This window comes from Pipistrellus kuhlii, unplaced genomic scaffold (genome assembly GCF_014108245.1).
Source record: "Pipistrellus kuhlii isolate mPipKuh1 unplaced genomic scaffold, mPipKuh1.p scaffold_m20_p_1, whole genome shotgun sequence".
Taxonomy (NCBI): Eukaryota; Metazoa; Chordata; class Mammalia; order Chiroptera; family Vespertilionidae; genus Pipistrellus; species Pipistrellus kuhlii.
In genome coordinates, this window is record NW_023425404.1 from 106,932,659 (window position 1) to 106,956,231 (window position 23,573).

The window sequence follows — 23,573 nt, forward strand, 5'->3', positions numbered from 1 at the left end:
GAGCAGGAAACCGACTACTGCTTATGGGCCACGAAGTTTCAATCGCACTGAACATGCGCACCTGCACGTGGTATTTTGTGAAAGAGCCACACACAAGGGGCCAAAGAGCTGCATGTGGCTTGCGAACTGCAGTTTGCCGACCACTGGTATAAGTTGATGATCTAGTTTAATTTTTTTCATCTATCTCTCCAATTTTCCCATCACTGTTTATTGAAGAGATTCTCTTGACTCTATTGTATGCTCTTGCCTCCTGTGTCAAATATTAATTGAGTGCAATGGCTTGGAACAATTTCTGGTTTTTTTGTTCTGTTCCATTGATCCATATGCTTGTTCTTGTTCCAGTGACAGGTTTTGAACACAGTGGCTTTGTAATACAGCTTGATATCCGGTATTATGATCCCTCCAACTTTGTTCTTCTTTTTCAAGATTGCTGCAGCTATTCCTATTTGGGGTCTTTTATGGTTCCATATAAATGTTCAAAGCATTTGTTCCAGGTCTATTAAATATGCCAATGGTATTTTAATAGGGATTGCATTAAATCTATAGATTGCTTTGGGTAGTATGGACATTTTAATTATGTTAATTCTACTAATTTATGAACACAATATATTCTTCCACTTATTTATATCTTCCTCTATTTCTTTTTACAACATCCTGTAGTTTTCCAAGTACCAATCTTTTACCTCCTTGGTTAAGTTTATTCCTAAGTATCTTAATTTATTTTTGTTGCAATGGTAAATTGTATTATTTTTCTAGTTCCTCTTTCTGGGAGTTCATTATTGGTATATAAAAATGCCATTGATTTCTGGGTGTGAATTTTGTATACTGCTACATTGCCAATTCATTTATTAAATCTAATTTATTGGTGGAGTCTTTAGGGTTTTGCATGTAAAATACCATGTCATCTGCAAATAATGACAGTTTTAATTCCTCCTTTACAATTTGGATTCCTTTATCTTTTCTTCTTATATGCTTGCTAAGGCTAAGAGTTCCAATACTATCCTATTTTACCTAATAATAGACAAACATGTAAACTGCCCATACATCTGCTACAGCACCAGTCAATCAGGAGTGATATGGAAATTAATCCAACAAAGATGGCGGTTAATTTGCATACACAGGTGCCAAGTGATGTGGGTGGGATACAGGCGTTCTGCACCATCCCCAGTATCTCAGGGCCTCTAAACAGCGTGGGAAGGCATGCCAGAGTAGAAAGAGGCAGCTCTGGGGCCTGACCAGAAATGAGCTGGGCCAAAGTAGAAAGGCAGTGCTGGCAGCCAGGGAAAGGAAAGCCCGTTCTAGCAAGAATCTTCATGCATCAGGCTTCTAGTATATAATAAAGGCCTAATATGGTAGGTGTCCGATTGTTCAGTCAACTATTCAACCAATCAAAGTGTAATATGATAATGATATGCTAAGGTTGCTCAATCACTGTTTAATCACTAATCACCAGGGGGCAGATACTCTGACTGATAGGTTAGCTTGCTGTTGGGGTCTGGCCAATTGGGACTGAGTGAGATAGGACAGACATGCCCTGGAGTCCTCCCCAGCTGTCCAACCTCCCACATCCGTCCCTGGCCCTGATCATGCACCAATGGGGTCTCAAGGTTACCTGACTATTAAGTGATGAGGTCTAGTTTAAACCCAGTCTATTTGGTTCCAGTCTTCAATCTTAAGTACTAGGCTAGACTGGACAAGTACCAAGACTAATGTACAAGGTTGTACATTCTATTGAATAGCCTGGGCACCTATAAGACATTTTCTTATGAGTGAGCAATAGATGAGTTATTAAATTTTTGCTTATTATTAGCCTCCCATACTAGTAAGTAGCTCTCTTATATCTGATCTTCTAGTATCAGTTTCTTCTTCAGTAGAGACTACAGATTTTTATAGAGAGAAAAAAAGTGAAATAAAAAGAGAGAAACAGGGGTGACCATGGGGAGAATATTTCAACCATCTAGACATCTCTCAAATGTCATTTTCTGGGGAAAAAATCATGGCACTTGATGTTCTCCTCTCTCAGAAAGTAAATAGTGAAGAAAAATGCTACCCTGGACTAATTCTGCCCAGCAACAAGTGGTGGTTAATGCAGAAGAGACCAAAAGGGAAGAGTGGATTGATTTTCTCAGAGTCTGAATGATGCACACATCATCACAAGCCTCAGGTTTTAAGGAACCAGACTTCAAAAGGAGATAGGAGTTCATGGACCCAAGATTTAGCAATGAAAGAAAAGATAATCAACGAAAAAAGTAAAGAATGTTTTAATGAAAAATTCTAAAAAACAAACAAACAAACAAAAAACAATTAAATTCTGTCCACAGAATCAGGGATAGCTTTTACAACAATAAAAGGGGAAATCTCTGGGGGGAAAATCAAATAAGAAGAAACCCATGGGGCTGCACCAGAGCTTCCTGACCATTTTCTGAGCCCAAACACAAACTGTGGGAAACAGCACAGTTAGTGGGGAGGGGGGGAAATGTTTATTTTTTAAAGCTATCATTAGGGCAAAATAAAGATAAAAATGTGGATTGAACTGACACCTGCAGAAGATAGCATATCATGCATGATAAAGGGCAAGTGGAAACTTGCCTGGTATGGTTTTGAAACTGGAAGAAAGACAATGAAGTCCAATTTAGAAGATATGACAGTCAATCCTTTAAATGAAAAATTTCAGGTTTAAATGAATTACATCCTCTAGTACTGAAAGGTATAGTCACTACAGGACTAATTTTGTAATCTTCCTGAATGCTTATAACAAATGTTTTTGGGCAACAGCAGAATCCATGGCCCTCCTCACAGAGTCTGCTTCTGCCCACACATGTGATCAGTGACCAGAGAGATCTGTGATCTGATCGTACTGCCTGAAGAGGCACCCATCCTAAACAGGTTACATCCATGCCTTTGCTGTCAGGCTCAACAAGATGAGACACCTGTGCAGTAATTTGTTGAAAAGGGAAAGTCTAGTTGCTTGTAAGTGCTTGAGGTAAACAGACATGTGCAGATGTGACTTAGTTGGTTGTAGTCCTGTGCACCAAAAAGCTGCAGGTTCGATTCCCGGTTAGGCGAGTATGGGAGGCTATCAGTGATTTTTCTTTTTCCCCTCTCTCCTTTCTTTTTTCTCTCTCTCTCAAATCTAAAAGCATATCCTCAGGTGAGGATTAAAAAAATATATGTAAAGTCATGGCTGGGGTGGCAATGTTGAAACTAAAATTGTGAGGTTGCAAAAACTCAGAAGTTTGGAAGGAGAGAGATGGGAATGCAGGGAGAAGCCACAAAGCAGTAAGACAGAGAAGAGAATCCACTAAGCTGCCTCTGTTCCTGCCCTCTCTCAGCTTTTTCATTTATTCTGTGTGTCAGGAGGTTTCTTTCTTTTCTCAGAGTAACAGTCCTTTCACAAACACTAATCTTTTCTACATGATTTAGTCTGAGTGTGTACCTGCAACAAATAATATAAAACAGAACAACGAAACACAAGACTGCCAGAAGTCTGAAGGAAAAAGTAGTCAATTTCCAAAATTTCGGAAAGATTTATTCTGGAACGTCACAGATGAGTAAGATTGACAGTAATTTATGTGTGTGTGTGTGTGTGTGTGTGTGTGTGTGTGTGTGTGGAAAAATTCTAAATTAGACACTAAAAATAATTTTTCAGCAATTAGCAGAGAAAGCGGTGATTATAATATTATAAATGGCTACTGCTTATCTATGGAGAAGCCAGGCTAAAATGGCCACTCCTTCAGATCACCTTTGAGGGGGACAGAAAATTAGGAAAGAGTATAAAGATAGAAGTGTATAGTATTACCGCTAAAAGCATCAGCCTGGAGCCATAGAACCTGCTAGAAAACCTGGCTTAGTCCTATATAATCTTTATGATGGTGGATAACCTGTATTTACCTCAATTGTCTCACCTGTCAGATGAGTATATTTCTAACATTTGAGGGCTGCTGTCAATTATAGATAATTTTAACGAAAAAAAACTATCATTTTGGAGTATTTGAAACAAACATCATCCAATGGCCAAAGAGTCGAGGTACAAATGAATAATACCCTACAGACCAGACAATCAGGACTTAGAGGAGTCATGAAGTGATGGAATTTTCAGGCAAAAGAGTCAAATTAATATAACTTACTTGGAGTAACATTCTGGGGATGGCTATAATAGGAAAGCCATTACAAGTCATGTAAAAGTGGCCTGGGGATTATAGGTCTTAATATAGTCCAACGTTACTACCTGACTAACAATAAACTCCTTTAACCTCAGCTTACAATTCCAGAGGTATGTGAAGCAGAGGACATAGTCCCAGCATACCTGGTCCTGGATAGGTTAGTTGGAGTGCTGTGTCCACTCCTCGGCCACATTTTAAGAGACACTAACATACAAAAGAACAAGCAAAGGAGGATGTCCCATGAGAATTTGTCCCTTGAGGACCAGTTAGGGAAATAAAAGATAAGGATTAGAGAAAAGAGGCCAAGACTTAATGATTTTCTAGACAGAACTGACATTGAATTCATGGATTTAGACTTCTATATTTACTCTCTTCCCTTCATTCCCCTTCACACTACAGCCTTGTTCCTGCTCCCTCCATCCCTCAAACGGGGCTCTGCCCATAGTCACGCTGGTCTCCAAGGGTTACTGCTCAACCCTGACCTTTCTTGATCCGTTGGGAGAATCTCACCTTATTGACCCTGTCACCTTCTCTTATACTCTCTTCCCTCAGCTTCCATAACATAATAACCTCCTAGTTTTCTTCTTTCCTTTCCTCCTTGTTGATTTATAACATGTGCTCTGGCCTCCCTGTACATCTCAGTGACGATTCCTCCCAAATCCATCACTTCTATTTGTGTAGTACATCACCTATAACAAATCTCCTCTTTCACGGGGAGACTCAGACTCAAAGTAAAAATGACAAAGTTAAATCAAGTTGTAAAATCCTATATAATAAAGAGGTGATATGCAAAATAACCCTCCCACCCTCACAAGATGGCTACCGAGGACCAGGCCAGCAGGGGGGTTGTGAGGGCAACCAAACAACTGAACAAGCAGGCTGCATAGGGTGACCAAGCCAGTAGGGAGGTTACTGAGGGACAACCAAATGACTGAACAAGCACACTGCAGGGGGCTGACAGGTCAGCAAGGGGAATTAGTGAGAAATGGCCAAACGACTGAAGAGCAGGCTGCATGGGGTGTTTAGGATGGTGGGGGAAGGAGCAATTGGGGTGACCAGGCCAGCAGGGGGGCCAGTAAGAGGCAATCAGGCTGGGGGGGGGGGGGGGGGAGTTAGGTCTGGCCAGGCTGTCAGGGAGACAGTGAGGAGCAACTAAGCCAGCATAGGGGGGGCAGTTGGGGGTGACTAGGTTGGCAGGGAGGCAGTAAAGGGTGACCAGGCTGGCAGAGGGGGAAGAGTTAGGAGCGACCAGGGAGGGGCAAGTTGAGGGCGACCTGGCCAACAGCAGGGGGCAGTTAGGGTTGACCAGGTCGGCAGGAGGTGGAGGGCGGGCAGTTAGAGGCAACCAGGCAGGCAGGCAGATGAGCGATTAAGAGCTAGCGATCCAGGATTGTGAGAAGGATGTCCCAGATTGGAGAGGGTGCAAGCTGGGCTAAGGGAACTCCCCTCCCCCATGCACAAATTTTGTGCACTACGACTCTATTATAGAAATAATTCTTAAAGTTGGCTTTCCATAACTGTATGATCAATATGGTGTTACTCCTTTAAGCAAATGACCCCTCCTCCCACTGAGTATTTTATTTTCAAATCTCAATCATTTTGTTTTGCCCAGAAGACAAAATAATGAAGGATGGATTAGATTCCCAATAGGCTCCTTAGGGGCCCATACTTCTCAGCAAAGTTGGGCACAATGTCCTACCAGCACCTAATCAAGTCCTTTCAGAGTTCCAGTTTTATTAATTCAAAATAAGGCAATGCTGGCTCAATGTAATGGTCACTCAATTTAGTCTTGGCTAAGTCACTTGAAATAATAACTACAAGTTTTTAAAATAATGAAAATAGATTTTGTGTTTGTGGTCCTGCTGTCCTTAAATGGTTATTTGTGCTTTTACGTTTCCCTCCTGGATCAGCCGCTGCAGACTCTGGTCATGCCCCTTGGCTTAAAGAAATGGAAAAAAGTCACCTCCCTCCAACAGCATCATTCTTTGGACGCCTTTGCTGAACTTCTGGTTCTCATTCTGTAATTTTGCTGCTTTCACCATCCATGTTGCACAAAATAGATGGCATGGCTGTAACACCTTCTATGAAGGGCCTCCCATGAGCTGCTCTGCAGTTACTGGAACAAATAATTTTTATTTGATAGTTTTCAAATGCCTCCAAAAAATTATCTGATGGTCCTTGTTACCATGCCATCCTCAAGTAAGTCCAGTGAGATGGAGTCCAGTCCCTGACAGGTTTCCTCTCATTTCCTCCCCACACTTTCTGCCTAAGACTCTTAAAGTCCAGTCCAGAGCGTCCTCCTCTCTGCAGCTTTCACCCTTGTGCTTTATCACACCACAACGTGCTCCTGGAATATTGCAGCGCACACAACACTCTGCAAGGACATCACTTCTATTCTGGTTTGTGCCCAAGGTGTTAGGATTGCATTGACTATGTAGGCCTTATACCAAAAGGCCAGTTTGGAATTCAGTTATTTCTCACTAATGAATAGCTTTCATTAGGCTGACCCTAAAATGTGTCTGTGATATTCGATTTAACTTTAACTTAATGAGCTCCTGTAAGATTCCCAACTCTATAACCTGCCTGGGTCATAAAGTGAGTAGGAGATGGCTCCTACCTTGACAAAACTCAGAGTCCCAGAGGGCATGTGGACACAATAACAACCAGTGAAAATATAATATGATAAACTGCTGTGCTTTTGGTATGATAAAGGGCTTTAATATCAACTTGTCCATTTATTTTTCTGAAGAGTGATCAAAGTCTTGCTACATGAAAAAACAAAAAAGAAGCTACTCCAGATAAATGGAATGAGACAAGCACATCATTATTAAGTGTGTAAAGACTAATCACTAAATCAAGGAAAGGGGACTTTAAAACCATTGTCAAGTTCATGCTTATAATTTTGTTTTATGTTGTATCACATTTTGAATACTAGTAAATATAACTTTCTAATGGGTAAACTCTGTGGATAGTATCTCTTTAATATTATTTTCTAAATTTAAACCAAGGTTTTCTTTAACCTATAAAATTATCTCTCAAAAACAAGGTAATCCTTGCCAGGACCGGTTTGGCTCAATGGATAGAGTGTCGGCTTGGGACTGAAGGGTCCCGGGTTTGATTCCGGTCAAGGGCATGTACCTTGGTTGCGGGCATATCCCCAGTAGGGGGTGTGCAAGAGGCAGCTGATCGATGACTCTCTCTCTCATCTATGTTTCTAACTCTCTATCTCTCTCCCTTCCTCTCTGTATAAAATCAATAAAATATATTTAAAAAAAAAAGAAGAAGAAAAACAAGGTAATCCTTATTACAAAACCTCAGAAAGCCTCTCAAAGTACAGGAAGTTTCTCTTATGTGTTTTGAAGAAGAAATGTGCCATTTGGAAAAGATATGTTAACTTCAAAGATGATACTTTTTTTAAAAATTGGTAAAAAAGAAGTTAAACTTTTTTTTTTTTTACAAGGATAAAGTATTTTTTACTGAGAATATGTCCTCAACATTACAAATGCTGGATGTTGGAAGTCTTTATAAGCAAGGCTTCTAAACACCATTGATCACCTTAAAAAATAAACACCAACTCATCTCCGTGTGGACAGGTGGGATGGGGGATGCCCCAATGTTATCAGAGTTGGTACTTCACTTCAGAAAAGATTTCTAGTGAAAACATCATAGTGTGGTTTCAAAAGCATTATATATTAACAATGTAAATAAAGTTGATGTATTAGATAACTAAAAAGTGATCTCATTAATGATGAAAACTATTTGTCAAAATATATGTAAAATTGCTTTATGAAGCAATCCCTAATGAGAGTAAAAATTCACTATTTCTAAATTAACATATTAGCTCACAACTTTATATACGAATGTATAATTACATTAATAAAATAAGTAGCTGCCTAACTTTACAACCTATAGCCCTAAAAATGTTGCATATAAAATATATTAAAATATTGTAAATAAAATATCATAAAAATAGAAGATTACCTCATATTTGGGGTTCCCTAATTTTCAAGCAATTTTTATTGTATAACATTGTACTGTATATGGAGAGTTGAATAAGTGTCACTGATGGGCATTATTACAAAAAATAGAAAATTCTTTTTACAAAAAGAAAAGTTAACTAAATGAGCATAAATTTAAATAAAAATAAAAATCTAAATCGTGATTCTAAATGTTAGGCAAATTAAGTATTAAATAAAGCTGTGATACCCAAATATATTTCTGATCTCTTGTTTATAGAGAACAAACATAAAAACAACCAACCAAAAATAGAAGTTATTCTTTTCCTTCTGCATTATTTAATTAACATGAGGTCGGTCAGTCCAAAAGTTATAATGAAACTAAAAACATACATAGTTCTTCATGTATATAATTTAAGAGCTTAAATATCTTTAACATATCAATGCTGCAAAGAAAGAGGCATAAAATAGTCCTGCTCAAACACCATGGCTAGTAGCGTATTAAAGATATGTAAGGCAGGGTTAGAGATTTGGTTCTTCAAAGTGTAATGCCTTCTAGTTTGGCTTGCCTAACTTTAATACAGTAATGCACTTAACTTCAGAATACATACCTCTAAGTAGTCTTCAGAGCAATTATGGTGATTTTCCAATTCAAATTCTAAAAATGTGTAATTCACGGTGTTGCCAGTTGTTGCTTGAATGGTCCAGTTGCAACGCTGATTCTTAGAATAGGGATTTGGATAGTGTATACTCTCTAGGATGCCATAGGTTCGATTCACAATCATCACATTCTCACAAGCTGAAAAAAATAATCATGATTGTTAAAAACCACCATCAAACATATCAAAATTACTCCAAGATATGTGTTATATTGCCTTTAAAAACTCTAGTTTTAAAATGTATGTATATCCTATATAATAAGGAGGTAATATGCAAATTAGTTCTCACTCCCTCACAAGATGGGGGAATTAGGGGTGACCAGGTTGGCAGTGGGGAGCAGTTAGGGGAAAACAGGGCAGTGGGTGGGGGGTTGCAGTTGGAGGTGACCAGGATGGCAGGGGGGAATTTGGGGGTGATTAGGCTGACAGGTGGGACAGTTGGGGGTGACCAGGCCAGCAGAGGGGAGCAGTTGGAGACAATCAGGCTGGCAGGGGGAGGCAGATAAGAATAACCAGGCCAGCAGAGAGGGGGCAGTTGGAGGTGAGCTGGCCAGCAAGTGGGAGACAGTTAGGGGTGATCAGGCCAGCATGCAGAGGCAGTGAGGGGCAATCAGGCCAGTAGAGGGGGGACAGTTAGGGGCAACCAGGCAGGCAGGCAGGTAAGCAATTAGGAGCAATTAGGAGCCAGTGGTCCAGGATTGTGAGAGCAATATCTGGCTGCCAGATTAGGCCCAATCCTTGGAATTGGACCTAAACTTACATTCAGACATTCCCCGAGGGGTCCCAGATTGAAGAGGGTGCAGGCTGGGCTAAGGGGACACCCCACACACACATGAAGTTTGTTCACCAGGCTTCTAGTATATATATATATATCTTTTCTAATAAAATATTAATATGCAAATTAACCATCACCCCATTATACTCACAAAGCCACGCCCACCAGTCAATAAGGGGCAAGTATACAAATTAACCCAACCAAGATTGCTGCAGCCACAGTGAGAGCAGGAGGGAGGCTTGGGTTTCCCCGGCAATGGAGGAAGTCAAGCTTTCTGCACACCCTGGCCAGCCCAGGCCTCCACTCCAAGCTACAAAGTTTCAATTGTAGAAGATAAATAAATCCCAGATACCAGGGCCTCCTCTTGAATCACTGGGGGCTGTGACCAGCCTGTAAACCACCACAGGCCCCTTGCCCAGGCTGCCACACACACCAAGGGAACCCCCACCCTGATCTGGGACACCTTTCAGGGCAAATCAGCTGGCCCCCACCCATGCACCAGATCTCTATCACAGTAGTTGGCAAACCAGCTCTCGAGCCACATGCGGCTCTTTGGCCTCTTGAGTGTGTGAATCGCGAGCCTCAGTTTGCAACCATAGCCCTAAGGTATCAAAAAAAGTATTATCCTAAAGCAGTGGTCGGCAAACTGTGGCTATTGAGCCATAAACTCAAGGGGCCAAATAGCTGCATGTGGCTTGCAAGCCGTAGTTTGCCGACCACTGTTCTATCCTATCTAATAAAAAAGTAATATGCAGATTGACCATCACTCCAACACACAAGATGGCTTCCCCCCATGTGGTCAATGATGGCTGCCCCCATGTGGACACAAGATGACCACCACAAGATGGCCAGCAGGGAGGGCAATTGGGAGGCACTAGGCCTGCAAGGGATGTCAGTTGGAGGTGATCAGACTTGCAAGGGAGGGCAGTTAGGGGTGATCAAGCTGGCAGAGGAGGGAAGTTAGGGGTGACCAGGCCTGCAGGGGAGGGCAGTTAGAGGCAAACATGATGGTAGGGGAGCAGTTAGGCATCAATAAGGCTGGTGGGGGAGTGGTTAGGTGGTAATCAGGCTGGCAGGCAGAAGTGATTAGGGAGAATCAGGAAGGCAGGCAGGCAAGCAGTTGGGAACCAGCAGTCCTGGATTGTAAGAGGGATGTCCGACTGCCCATTTAGGCCCAATCCACATTGTTGGCCATCCCTCGAGAGGTCCCAGATGGGAGAGTGTGCAGGCTGGGCTGAGGGGCACCCCCCATCCCCAGCACAAATTTCATGCACCAGGCCTCTAATATATTTATACATATACTTTATATATATTTCTTTCTTTTCAGATTTAAGCCATTTAACTCTTTTGAATTAATATATAGAATAATTATTAATGAAATGGCTTAAATCTAAAAAGAAAGAAATATCAATAGAGCTATCAGTTATTAAAGTATGTATACATTTTTTGGACACCTAGTATATTTGGTGTGGCATTTTTATAGTGAAAAGGTCTCTATTTAGAACAAGGTAAAATATTGCTTAAGTGAATTCAGCAACTTGAAATTGTCATGAAAATTGCCCGTGTTAGAATGGACATCCAATTCCTGTGAATTCATGGAGAGCCGAATAGCTTAACACTACTCAGAGATCTGTTTGTTTAGAGAAGTGTGTTAAACATTCCATGATTCTGTTTTTCTAACTTTAACATTTGGAAAGGACAGAAATCTTGACCTTTAAATTCAACAGTTTTAAAACACAAAGTTCTATGTGAATGCTAAACATAAATAACAACATGGCTTTGTTGAAGTGAAAACTCACATGTAATTCATAACAAAGACTCCATTATGCCTCTAGTTAGTCACCAGGAAGTACCAAAGGCCTTGAGGGAATACACGGGATTTGAATAAAAATGAAAATCTTAAATTTTTAAAACAGTCTTCAATCCAATGGTGGCATTTTCTTCAACTTAATTTTCAACACGACTACACTAGGTACCTCTAGACTAGGTAGGGCTTGTCCTTGTCCAAATTCAGCCAAACCTAAAGTTTTCTCAAGCCTTTCTTATATTATCTGTATGAAATGGAATACAAGAGAATGGGAAAATAAATGTTATATTGAAAAAGTTGTCTCCAAAGATTGCAGTTCATATATGCACTCCACGACATTACGGCTTGCTGGCAGGTTTATAAATTCTGGTTTATAATGTATATACTTGCGACTCTTTAAAAATCTTCATTTGCTAGAGCAGGGTGTACTTAAACTATTTCTCTTTGAATATTTTTAGGTTAACACTTTTGTCCACACAGGATTTCCAAAGAATGATTTTGTGATTTCAGATGCCTGCACGAAATGACACCTACTAGGCAGGCAGGCATCATGTGCCTCAACGATGACAAAACAGGGCAGAGGAAAATGTATTCCATCAAACCACTTGGGCTGTTGTCAATGCTCAAAAATTATACTATCTGCCAGCCTCTAATTTCAAATAGCAAATTACATGGAAAATCTCACTAGTTCCTCCGGTTTTTATCTTTAAGGACCTAAGTCCACTAAATTACTTCTTTAGTGTTCTGAAATTATGAGAGGAAATAAAATATCATAAGAATAAAAGGTAACTGAGAAACAAATTCGGATAGCAATCATAACTTGGAGATACAATTATATGCTCAACCAAACAGATATATCCCTGCTGAAATTTGGGAGGGCTTTTTATGCACTAATAATAAATTTCTGAGGAACAAAGCTATATAATGTTAAAACTTGGTATTCAAAACTAGAGTTCACTCTAGTCTCATATATAAGCGTGAATCCTCAAATTCACACAGAATCAAAGTTAGACATAATCCTCTCAACTAATTCAAAGGTATATTGTATATTGATTATGATTTTGTGACTTTCGGTTCTATGCTGTTTCCCCGAAAATAAGACAGTGTCTTATATTAATTCTTGCTCCCAAAGATGCGCTAGGTCTTATTTTCAGGGGATGTCTTATTTTTCCATGAAGAATAATACAGTACACATTTATTGTTAAATGAAAATAAAGGAAATTTATATTACTTGTATACAGTACCATAGTATGGTAGCTGTCAACACAAACCAGACAAACTGTCAATCAAGAATTTACTCATTTATTCAATGACAATCATGTCATCATCTTCTGGAACATCATCATAACAATCCATTTCCTGAATTCCCTGGTGAATTTCTTGTGACTCCATTTCTTTCAGAATCAGTGGACCAAATCTCTCATGTTTAGCCTAGGGGGCCCTTATTTTCGGGGGATGCCTTATATTTCACTCAGAAGGAAACCTGTAAGTAGATCTTATTTTCGGAGGATGTCTTATTTTCGGGGAAACACGGTATTTTTAGGTAGTTGTGTCAAAATTATGGGTAAACATAGATTTAATGGGGGAAAGGAACTGTATTTTCAAAACACAAGTAACCCTGGCCGGTATGCATAATGGTTAGTGTTGGCCCACACACAAAGGGTCGCAGGTGCGATTCTGGTCAAGGGCATGTATATGTAGCTGGGTTGCAGGTTTGATCCCCAGCCCCAGTTGGGGTGAGTGGGAGAGAGGCACAATTTATGTGCCTCTCTCTCTCATATTGATATTTTGCACACACGCGCTCGCTCGCTCTCTCTCTCTCTCTCTCTCTCTCTCTCTCTCTCTCCCCCTTCTTTTTCCCTCCATCCCTCCCTCCCTTTTTCTAACTCTACAAAGACCAGATTTTTTTCCAGTAAAGAATGTGCCTACTCCACGTGTGACTCACATGGACCATAGTTTCCCTTAATAAAATCAATAACTTTTGAAATACATGACCAAAAAAAATGTGTTACAAACACTATGTACTATTGAATAATGTCTAATTGTAGGATCTTAATGCTTGATACAAATAAAAACGGATTAGCTGTTAACCTGTTACATTGATCTTTAGCTGAATTGCAACTCTTTCAGCATATTAAATACTCCTCTAAGTTTCAGTATGCTTATCACATGCTTTAGTCAGATGATAAATTTAATGCATAAGCATTTATTCCCTAATAGAGTTAAATTTTTCTCAATAAGAAGATAAGATTTATTTTAATGGCTTGAACCAATGTCTTTTACTTATTTCCATTCATCAAAAGATTGAAATCCACCCAACCACCCTCCCAACCCCCCAGCCAGGTTGTTTAGTTGATTGGAATGTCCTCCCACACACCAAAAGGTTGCCTCTTCAATTGGGTCCCTGGTCGAGGTGAGTACAGGAAGCAGTTGATTGTTTTTTTCTCTCATATGGATGTTTCTCTCTCCCTCTCTCTCTCTCTCTCTCTCTCTCTCTCTCTCTCTCTCTCTCTCTCTCTCTTTCTCTCCCCCCCCCTTTCTTTTTTCTGAACATATCCTAGGATGAAGATTTAAAATATAGTATATATATTGAAGACCCTATGAGCATCAAGAAGCCAGTATGCATACTTACTCTGGTGGTATTTGGCCAGGAAGCCACCTCCTTGTTGCCTTTCATCTGTCCTCAGTTTTAAAAACATGCTGTCTCCACTAGAACGAATTAGAGGTGGTTTCGTATCCCCACAAAGCTGAGTTAGCAGGTGAGAGCTGGTACTTGGACCATCATATACCTTTAATAAATCATTTTAAATGTCAAATTATTATGGCTATAAACATTATGTAAAGGCCTCTGCAAATCTAAAATATTGGAAATGTATCAAAATGAAAATATCTTTAAAATTATAACTAATTGTCTATAAAGTTGGGCCATGAACTCTGGCCATTTAGCCATGGCAGAATATAGTTGTGTGTGAACCCAGGTTGAAATCTGAAGACTGAAAATAAATGATTAATACATATTTTGAGACCATGGCTGTTATCAGTAGTCTTCCTTGCTTTTTCAATTTTATAGTTTATCATTTTTTTTAATGGAAAAGGCTGAATAGCTGGTTGTACCTGGAGGACTTCAATTACCCTCTCTAATTCACCAATAAAGTCCTCTACATTGTTATTTTGCACTGCATCTATAGACAGCACATTGATAATAATTATGATAAATCTCTCATAACCCCCCTTTTAGTAGTCTTATATCTTAAAAGTCCATATTTTATATTTTTCAATATCTTAGTATATATAGTTCATATTCAATGTATTTTAATAGTTAAGTATATAAATATCAAGACATTGAGTAATACATCCTATACTTAGAAGGCAAGTCATTTTCATAAAATTTTCTTTTGATTTTTTATTTTGCTTAAAATGTTTATGTGGATGTTTTGTTTAAATGTTCCTCTTTCTCAAATCTCAAAAAATAAAATACAATAAAATAAAATACAATAAAATAAAATACAATAAAATAAAAAATAAATGCATTTATGTGCGTTGGGCAAAGAGGAAGCAGTGAGTGATACAACTGAAACGGTGTACATACGGCCAGATAATCTAAAGTGCAGTCTGGATGATGCTCCAAGTGAAACTCCTCAAATTCCAGTTCAAACGGGCTGCCCTGGCTGGCTTTCAGCCACCAGTAGCATTCGGAGCTGTGGTAATAGGGCATCGGGTAGTTGGGAGATGTGAAGGTGCCAGTGGGAGTGGTGAGATTGCCCCCACAGCCTACAGAAGAAAGAGATGGTATGGTGCATAACTTTCTTTCTTGGTCACATTGAATCTTCTCCTCTATATCAAACGGGTGCTATAATTACTCCTCTTTAAACCAAGACAAAGCAACTACATTACCAAAGAGTAGCTAGCCTAGAATCTTAATTTATATCAATGTACTTTCCTTTTCCTAACCAAGATGACCAGTTTGATTAAATATACGAGGGAATCAAACCATTTTCCCTTACTATGTAGTTCAAAAACAAAAGGCTGCTGTGAATTCAGAAGTATTTACAATGTTGAAGTTTATTGAAAACTAGACACCTGGTGCATGATATTCATGCATGGGGCACCATCTCACAATCTGGGACCACTGGCTCCTAACCACTTGCCTGCCTGCCTGCCTGATTGCCTCTAACCCCTCTGCCTGCCTGCCTGCCTGATCACCCCTAACTGCTCACCTGTCTGCCTGGTTGCTCCTAACCACTGCCTCTTTGCCTGATCACCCCTAATCACTCGTCTACCTGCCTGATTGCCCATAACTGCCTGCCTCTGCCTCTGCCTCTGCCTCAGCCCTTTCTGCTGTGGCTTTGTCCAGAAGGACATCCAGAATAACATCCAGAAGGCTGTTTGGCTGTCCAGTCTAATTAGCATACTACCATTTTAATATTATAGATAGTAATCAAAAGACACAGATGGAAAAATATGGATTACAGTATGGCAATGCAAGAAGTAAGAAACCAACCCAACTGGACTCACCAATAAAAGATAATTATTTGCTTTTTACCTGTTAGTGATCCATCCCAGTAAGCTGAGAATCCAGACTTTGACTCTATGAAATCACTCTTAAATTGCAACCATAATTTATTACTGTGAGAGATGATTCTTGGAGGTGGATTTGAGCCACAGTATTTTCCCAGAGGTGGTGACGTTTCATAGCCTCCATCTCTGTGACAAAATACAGATGAAAACACTCATCAGGTTATTGATAATATTACTGTATAAACATTTAACATTATTTAAACTTTCAGATTGCAAACACATTAATTTATGTCAATCAATGTTTCTCAAAAATACTGTAAAAAACATCATTTTAACTTTTCAATTTAACAAATAGTACTTGGATAATTTAATAAAGAATAACCATTAGTTATGGTTGGCATAACATTTTATATAATCAATGGCTAACTTCGAAGTCTTTAGTCGTCTTCTCAAATAAAGTATCTGGCAAATGTCAGAGAGCACCAGACAGAGAACTCATAATTATACATGTTAATACATGTAAACAAATGTTGCTTAATTTTACAGAGAAGCTTTAAATGTTTTTCTTCTAAAAAATGTTTCTTCTATGAAAATTTTCAAGATGTACTATATCACATTTGACTTATATAGAAAATATTTTAATTAAATTTTATTTTTCCCATCATCATTTACTCCCTGTACCCTCTTCTACTTCCACCCACCCCTCACTATTCCCTCCGCATCATCACACTGTTGTCCATGTCAATGAGTTACTTCCCCTTTTTTCTTTTGATTTCACTCGTATGTGGAATCTAATGAACAACTGAACTAACTACCAAAATTATTAAAATAATTCTTTTCTCAATAACTTTTCGGTTCTTAACTCTAGTATATAATCTGTAATGGTTGATTTCTTTTGCCCTTCTAAATCCTCACCAGAGGATATTTTATCATTGATATTTAGAGAAAGTGGAAGGGAGGGGGAGAGACAGAGACATTGATTGGTTGCCTCCCTCGGGCACTCTGACCAGGGCTAGGGATTGAGTTTGCAACTTAAGTACATGCCCTTGACCAGAATCAAACCCAGGACCTTTCAGTCCTTGGCCTTTGCTCTATTCACTGAGTCAAACCAGCTAGGCCTGTAAGCCAATAAGGGAAAGAGAAGTATCATATGATCTCATTCGTATGTGAAATCTAATGAACAAAATAAACTGATTAACAAAATAGATTCAAAAACATAGAAGCATGGAACAGACTGATGCATTTCAGAGGGAAGGCAGGTTGTGAGAGTGAGTGGGGTGGGGTGAGATTAACTGGATAACTTATATGTATTTATGCATAGTCTTTGGACACAGATAATAGTTTGGTAAAGGTCTGGGAAGAGTGGTTGTAGGGTGGAGAGGGTCAATGAAAAAAAAGCAACAAAGAGAACATCTGTAATACTTTCCATAATAAAAATTAATTTTTTAAAAACATGATTCAGTGAAGGAAAATGGCAACTGGCAGGAAGGTAAGGAGGGAGAGAGTGTGAGAGAGTGAGGGAGCAATAGAGGAGTGTGTGGATGTGTGTGGTGAGTGTGTGTGAGCTAGGGAGTTAGATTCTGCAGGTCTGCCAGGCAGTCTTAGATGGCAAAGCCCCACTCCCACCGCAGACACTCAAGGACGGCCAGCTTAGGCACAGAAACCATGCCATCTGGAAAACCAGAGCTGCTTGAGACTAGGATCCAGGCCTCAGCACCACCCAGTCTTGTCTCAGATGCAAACCAGGACCCTGCAGCCACTGGGGACAGACACCTGCTACCACACCTGCAGACCTACAGACACCAAGAATCCAAATATCCCAGCTGCAGATTTCTGTGAGTCAAGAAGCCTATCCCCTCCCTGCAGGCTTGCGGGCAATGCCATAGTAACTGATAGACCCGCCCCTCGCACTGACCCCAGTACCGCTACAGGAATTGGAGCCTGAAAGCACAAAGACACTGGGAATTCTGTTCCCCACAACATTATTGGGCGATCAAACCCGAAGCCCACGCAGGGCGCACACAGAAGTCTGTTTTCCACAGCGCAGGAGTGGACCTCCTGCTCACACAGTGCTACTGTGTAACTTAGTCCCCCAAGCTGACCAGGACCCTGATTCTCCGGGTGGAGGCAGCACTGAGCACCAGTGACTTAACTCTGTTTCTTATCACGTGCACCTGGGATCCCTGACTCCCAGTGCATTTACACTAAGAGCCAGCGACTCCAATGCTTGGTGCATGCGCGCACAGGGACCCTGATTCTCAGTGTGAGGCCGCACAAAGCAACAGAGATTCTGATACTGGATTCTTGGTGCAGGCACAAGGGAACTCTAACTCCTGGCACATGATAGGGGACTCTGATTTTTGGCACATGCCAGCGGGGTCTCTGTTTCAGTGTGGTGCAGGCAGGGTCCCTGATTCTAGGTGAGCACATGAGGCCAAACTGAGCACTCATAACGCTGCCTCTGGGCGAGTCTGGTTCACACCAACCCATGGCAGCCACACATCTTATGTCAGAGCTCTTCAGTGACACTTGGGAGGTGCAAAGCTCCAACTGCACATGGATCAGGACCACACAACTCGATGTTTGAATCTTCTGGTGAGAGTCAGAATGTGGAGACTACACAATCCCCAGAGGAAAGAAAATGAGTCACCAAGAAAGAAATTAGTGAAATTGAAGCATGAACATAACAGAAAAAGATTCAGAAGAATAATAGTCATATAATTTATATACTGGATAAATGAGAAAATCAACAACCTATGCAAAAAACTGGAAAAAGTCAAAAGTAATATAAGTACAATCAAAAACACCATGGAAGATTTCAGTAGCAGACTAGAAGAAGCAGAGGACCAAATTAGAGAGTTAGAAGATAAGGTAGAAAAACAAGTTCAATCTGAACAGCAACTGGAGAAAAAAATTAAAAAGCAGGAGAAGAGCTTAAGGGAGCTTTAGGACAACATGAAATGAAGTAACATATGTATAATAGGACTGCCAGAAGGACAAGAAGAGCAGCAAGGATTAGAAAATCTATTTGAATAAATAATGACAGACAACTTCCTGGATATGGGGAAGAAAAAAGTTACACAAGTACAGAGAGTACCAAGCAAGATGAATCCAAAAAGACCCACACCAAGACATATCATAATTACAATAGCAAATGTTAATGACAAAGAGAGAAACTTAAAGGCTGCAAGAAAGAGATAGAAAGTTACCTACAAATGATCCCCCATTAGATTATCAAATGATTTCTCAACAAGAACACATCAAGCTAGAAGGGAATGGAAGAAGGTATACAAAGTGCAAAGCAAAGGACTGAATCTAAGAATACTTTATCCAGCAACACTATCAATCAAAATTGAAGGGGAAATTAGGAGCTTTGCAGAAAGAAAACAAAAAGGCTAAGGGAGTTTATCACTACCAAGCCAGCAATGCAAGAAATGCTAAAGGGAATGCTGTAAAAAGAAGAAATAAAAAGGTAAGAAGGAACATAGGCACAAAAATAGAAATGACTACAAACAAGTTCCTTTCAATAATAACTTTAAACATAAATGAACTAAATGTTCCAATCAAGTGACTGAATGGAAAAAAACAAAAACAAAAACACTACCCATATATATGCTGTCTACAAGAGATCCACCTCAGAACAAGGGACTCACACAGTCTGAAAATGAAGGGATGGAAAAATATCTTTCAGGCAAATGGAAATGAAAAAAAGCTGGGGTAGCAATACTTATATCTGACAAAATAAACCTCAAAGTAAAGACCATAACAAGAGATAAAGAAGGCCACTTCATAATACTAAAGGGATTGATACAACAAGAGGATATAATCCTGATAAACATATATGCATCCAATGCAGGGATATCCAATTACATAATAAAACTTCTTGAAGATATCAAGGAGAGATTGACAACAATATAATCATAGCAGGGGACTTTAATACACTGAATCACTGAATAAATCCTCTAGACAAAAAATCAGCAAAGAAATAGCAATCCTAAATGACTCACTAGATCAGATGGATTTAATTGACATCTTTAGAACATTTTACCCCAAAGCCACGGAATATACTTTCTTCTCAAGTGCACATAAGACATTTGCAAATAAGACCACATATTGGGTCAAAAGCAAAGTATCCCCAAATTCAAGAAGATTGAAATTCTACCAAGCATCTTCTCAGACCACTAAGGCATCATATTAGAAATAAACTACAATAAAAACAATCCAAAAAAACTCAAACACTTAGAAACTGAATAGCATGCTATTAAATAATGATAGGGTTATCAATTAGATCAAAGAAGAAATTAAAAACATCCTGGAAACTAATGACAATAAAAACACAGCAATCCAAAATCTATGAGACACAATGAAAGCAGGCCTAAGAGGGAAGTTTATAGCTCTACAGGCCTACAAGCAAGCAAGCAAGCAAGCAAGAAAGAAAGAAAGAAAGAAAGAGAGAAAGAAAGGTAGTAAATCATCTAACTCTACAACTCAAAGAATTAGAAAGAGAGCAACAAGAAAAGCCCAGAGTGAGAAGAAGGAAGGAGATAATAAAGATCAGAAAGAAATGACCTAGAGAAAAAAAAAATGCAAAAGATCAATGAAACCAAGAGCTGGTTCTTTGAAAAAATAAACAAGATTGTTTAACTTCTAGCCAGGCTAACCAATAAGCAAAGAGAGAAGACCCACATAAAAAATATCAGAAATGAAAGGGGAGAAATAACAACAGACCCCATAGAAATACAAAGGATTGTTAAAAAATACTATGACCAACTCTATTCCAATAAAGTAGACAACCTGGAGGAAATTGACATATTCCTAGAAAAATAAAACCTTCCAAAACTCAATCAGGAAGATTCTAAAAATCTCAATAGGCTAATAACTATGGAAGAAATTGAAGCAATCATCAAAAAGCAGCCAGCAAACAAAAATCCAGGGCTAGACGGCTTCATAGGGGAGTTATACCAAACATTTAAGGAAGAACTAAAACCTATCCTCCTCAGACTATTCCAAAACAATTCAAGAGGAATGAACACTTCCAAGCTCATTCTATGAAGCCAGCATTATCCTAATACCAAAATCAGATAAAGACAAAACAATTATAGGTCAATATCCCTCATGAACATAGACGCCAAAATCCTCAACAAAATTCTAGCAGATCAGCTCCAGCAGTACATCAGAAAGATCATACATCATGATCAAGTAGGATTTATCTCAGGGATGCAAGAATGATATAATATCCGCAAATCAATAAACCTGATACATCCCATAAATAAATTGAGAGGTAAAAAAATACATAGTCATATCAATTGACACAGAAAAAGCACTTGACAAAATCAACCCCCTTCCTTGAAAAAAACTCTCAGCAAGGTGGGAATACAAGGATCATACCTCAACATAATAAAATCCATATATGACACACCCACAGCCAACATCATACTCAATGGACAAAAATTAAAACCATTTCCCTTAAGAACAGGATCAAGACAAGGATGCCCTTTTTTACCAATCCTATTCAACATAGTACTGGGAGTACTAACCATTGCAATCAGACAAGAAGAAAAAATAACAGGCATCCAAATTGGAAAAGAAAAAGTAAAACTGTCCTTATTTACGGATGACATGATATTGTACATAGAAAACCCTAGAGACTCCTACAAAAATTAATTGGACTTAATAAATGAATTCAGCAATATAGCAGGATACAAAATTAATGCCAAGAAATCTATGGCATTTCTGTACACTAATAATAAACTTATGGAAAGAGAGACTAAAAAAGCAATATCATTTATCATCACACCAAAAAATTAAGATACCTAGGAATAAAATTAACTAAAGAGGTAAAACTACAGGACACTGAAAAAAGGCAAAAGGAAGGCCAAAAGACATATAAAACATGCTCAAAGTCACTAATTATCCAAGAGATTCAAATTAAAATGACAATGGAGTATCATCTCACACCTGACAGAATGGCTATCAACAGCAAATCAACAAACCACAATTGTTGGTGAGGATGTGGAGAAAAAAGGAACCCTTGTGCACTGCTGGTGGGAATGCAGACTAGTGCAACCACCGGGGAGAACAGTATGGAGTTTCTTAAAAAACTAAAAATGGAACTCCCATTTGACCCAGTGACCCCACTTCTAGGAATATATCGCAAGAAGCTAGAAACACCAATCAGAAAGGATATATACATCCCTATGTTCACAGCAGCTCAATTCACCATAGCTAAGATTTGGAAACAGCCTACGTGCCCATGAGCAGATGAGTGGATTAGAAAACTATGGTACATCTACACAATGGAATACTCTGCTGTGGTAAAATGAAGGAATTCTTACCATTTGCAACAGCATGGATGGACACGGAGAGCATTATGCTAAGTGAAATAAGCCAGTCAGGAAAAGATAAATATCACATGATCTCACTCATTTATGGAGTATAATCCTATCTAATAAAATAATAATATGCAAATTGACTGTCACTCCAACACACAAGATGGCTGCCCCCATGTGGTCAAAGATGTCTGCCCCCATGTAGACATAAGACAGCTGCCACAAGACAGCCACCAAGGGAGGTCAGTTGCAAGGGACCAGGCCTGCAAGGGAGGACAGTTGGGGGCAATCAAGTCTGCAAGGAGGGCACTTGGTGGGGGGGGGAGGGACTCAGGCCAGCAGGGGAGAGCAGTCGGTGGGGACCACGCCTACAGGTGAGAGCAGTTAGGGGCGATGAAACTGGCAGGGGAAGGCAGTTAGGGATGACTAGATCAGGCAGGTGAGGGTAGCTGGGGGGACCAGGACTGCAGGGGAGAGCAGTTTGGGGCAACCAGGCTGGCAAGGGAGGGCAGTTAGGGGTGACTGTGTCAGCAGGGGAGGGAAGTTAGGGGCAATCAGGCTGGAAAGGGAGCAGTTAGGCATCAAATAAGCTGGCAGGAGAATGGTTAAGGGGTGATCAGGCTGGCAGGCAGAAGCAGTTAGGGGCAATCAGGAAGGCAGGCAGGCAAGCAGTTGGGAGCCAGCAGTCCTGGATTGTGAGAGGGATGTCTGACTGCCCATTTAGGCCTGATTGTACCTAAACAGGAAGTCAGACATCCCTCGAGGGGTCCCAGATTAGAGAGGTTGCATGCTGGGCTGTGGGACACACACACACACCCCATGCATGAATTTCATGCACCAAGCCTCTAGTAAACAATATAAACTGATGAACAAAAACAGATCCAGAGACAGAGAAACATTGATCAGACCATCAAACCTCATAGGTAAGGTAGGGAAGGGTGGGGATAATGGGGAGAGATCAACCAAAGGACTTGTATGTATGCATATAAGCCTAACCAATGGACATAGATAACGGGGGTGAGGGCATGAGTGGGGGGGTTGGAGGGGTAACATGGGGATGAGGACACATATGTAATACCTTAATCAATAAAGAAATTTAAAAAATAAAAACATGATTCACTCAATATAAAAGTTCAATGTTTAACTTATAAATTAAGAAAATTATGTTATTTTAGCATGATATAGTAGAAGTATGACTTTTTTAGTACCTTATTTTAGATCATAGAATAAAATTTAAATTTACCATGAAATAGTATAAGATTCTAAGCTTTTGAAATGCCAATAAAATATTTAAAACTGATGTATGCCAAATTGATTAGCCAAATTTAACTCAATTTAATGATCTGGAGAGATATCAATAGATAAG

General features: G+C 39.6%; 1 protein-coding gene across 1 annotated transcript in view; it reads right to left on the reverse strand.

Moving 5' to 3' along the window:
• The window catches only part of CUBN (cubilin), a 291,544-nt gene that overhangs the window by 199,504 nt on the left and 68,467 nt on the right, over nt 1-23,573 (reverse strand). Inside the window, exons 24-27 of the mRNA XM_036459129.2 lie at nt 15,904-16,064; nt 14,950-15,131; nt 13,993-14,149; nt 8,731-8,918 (exon numbers count right to left, since the gene is read on the reverse strand). Coding sequence (XP_036315022.1) covers nt 8,731-8,918; nt 13,993-14,149; nt 14,950-15,131; nt 15,904-16,064 — 688 coding nt within the window. The remainder of the gene's footprint in view (nt 1-8,730; nt 8,919-13,992; nt 14,150-14,949; nt 15,132-15,903; nt 16,065-23,573) is intronic.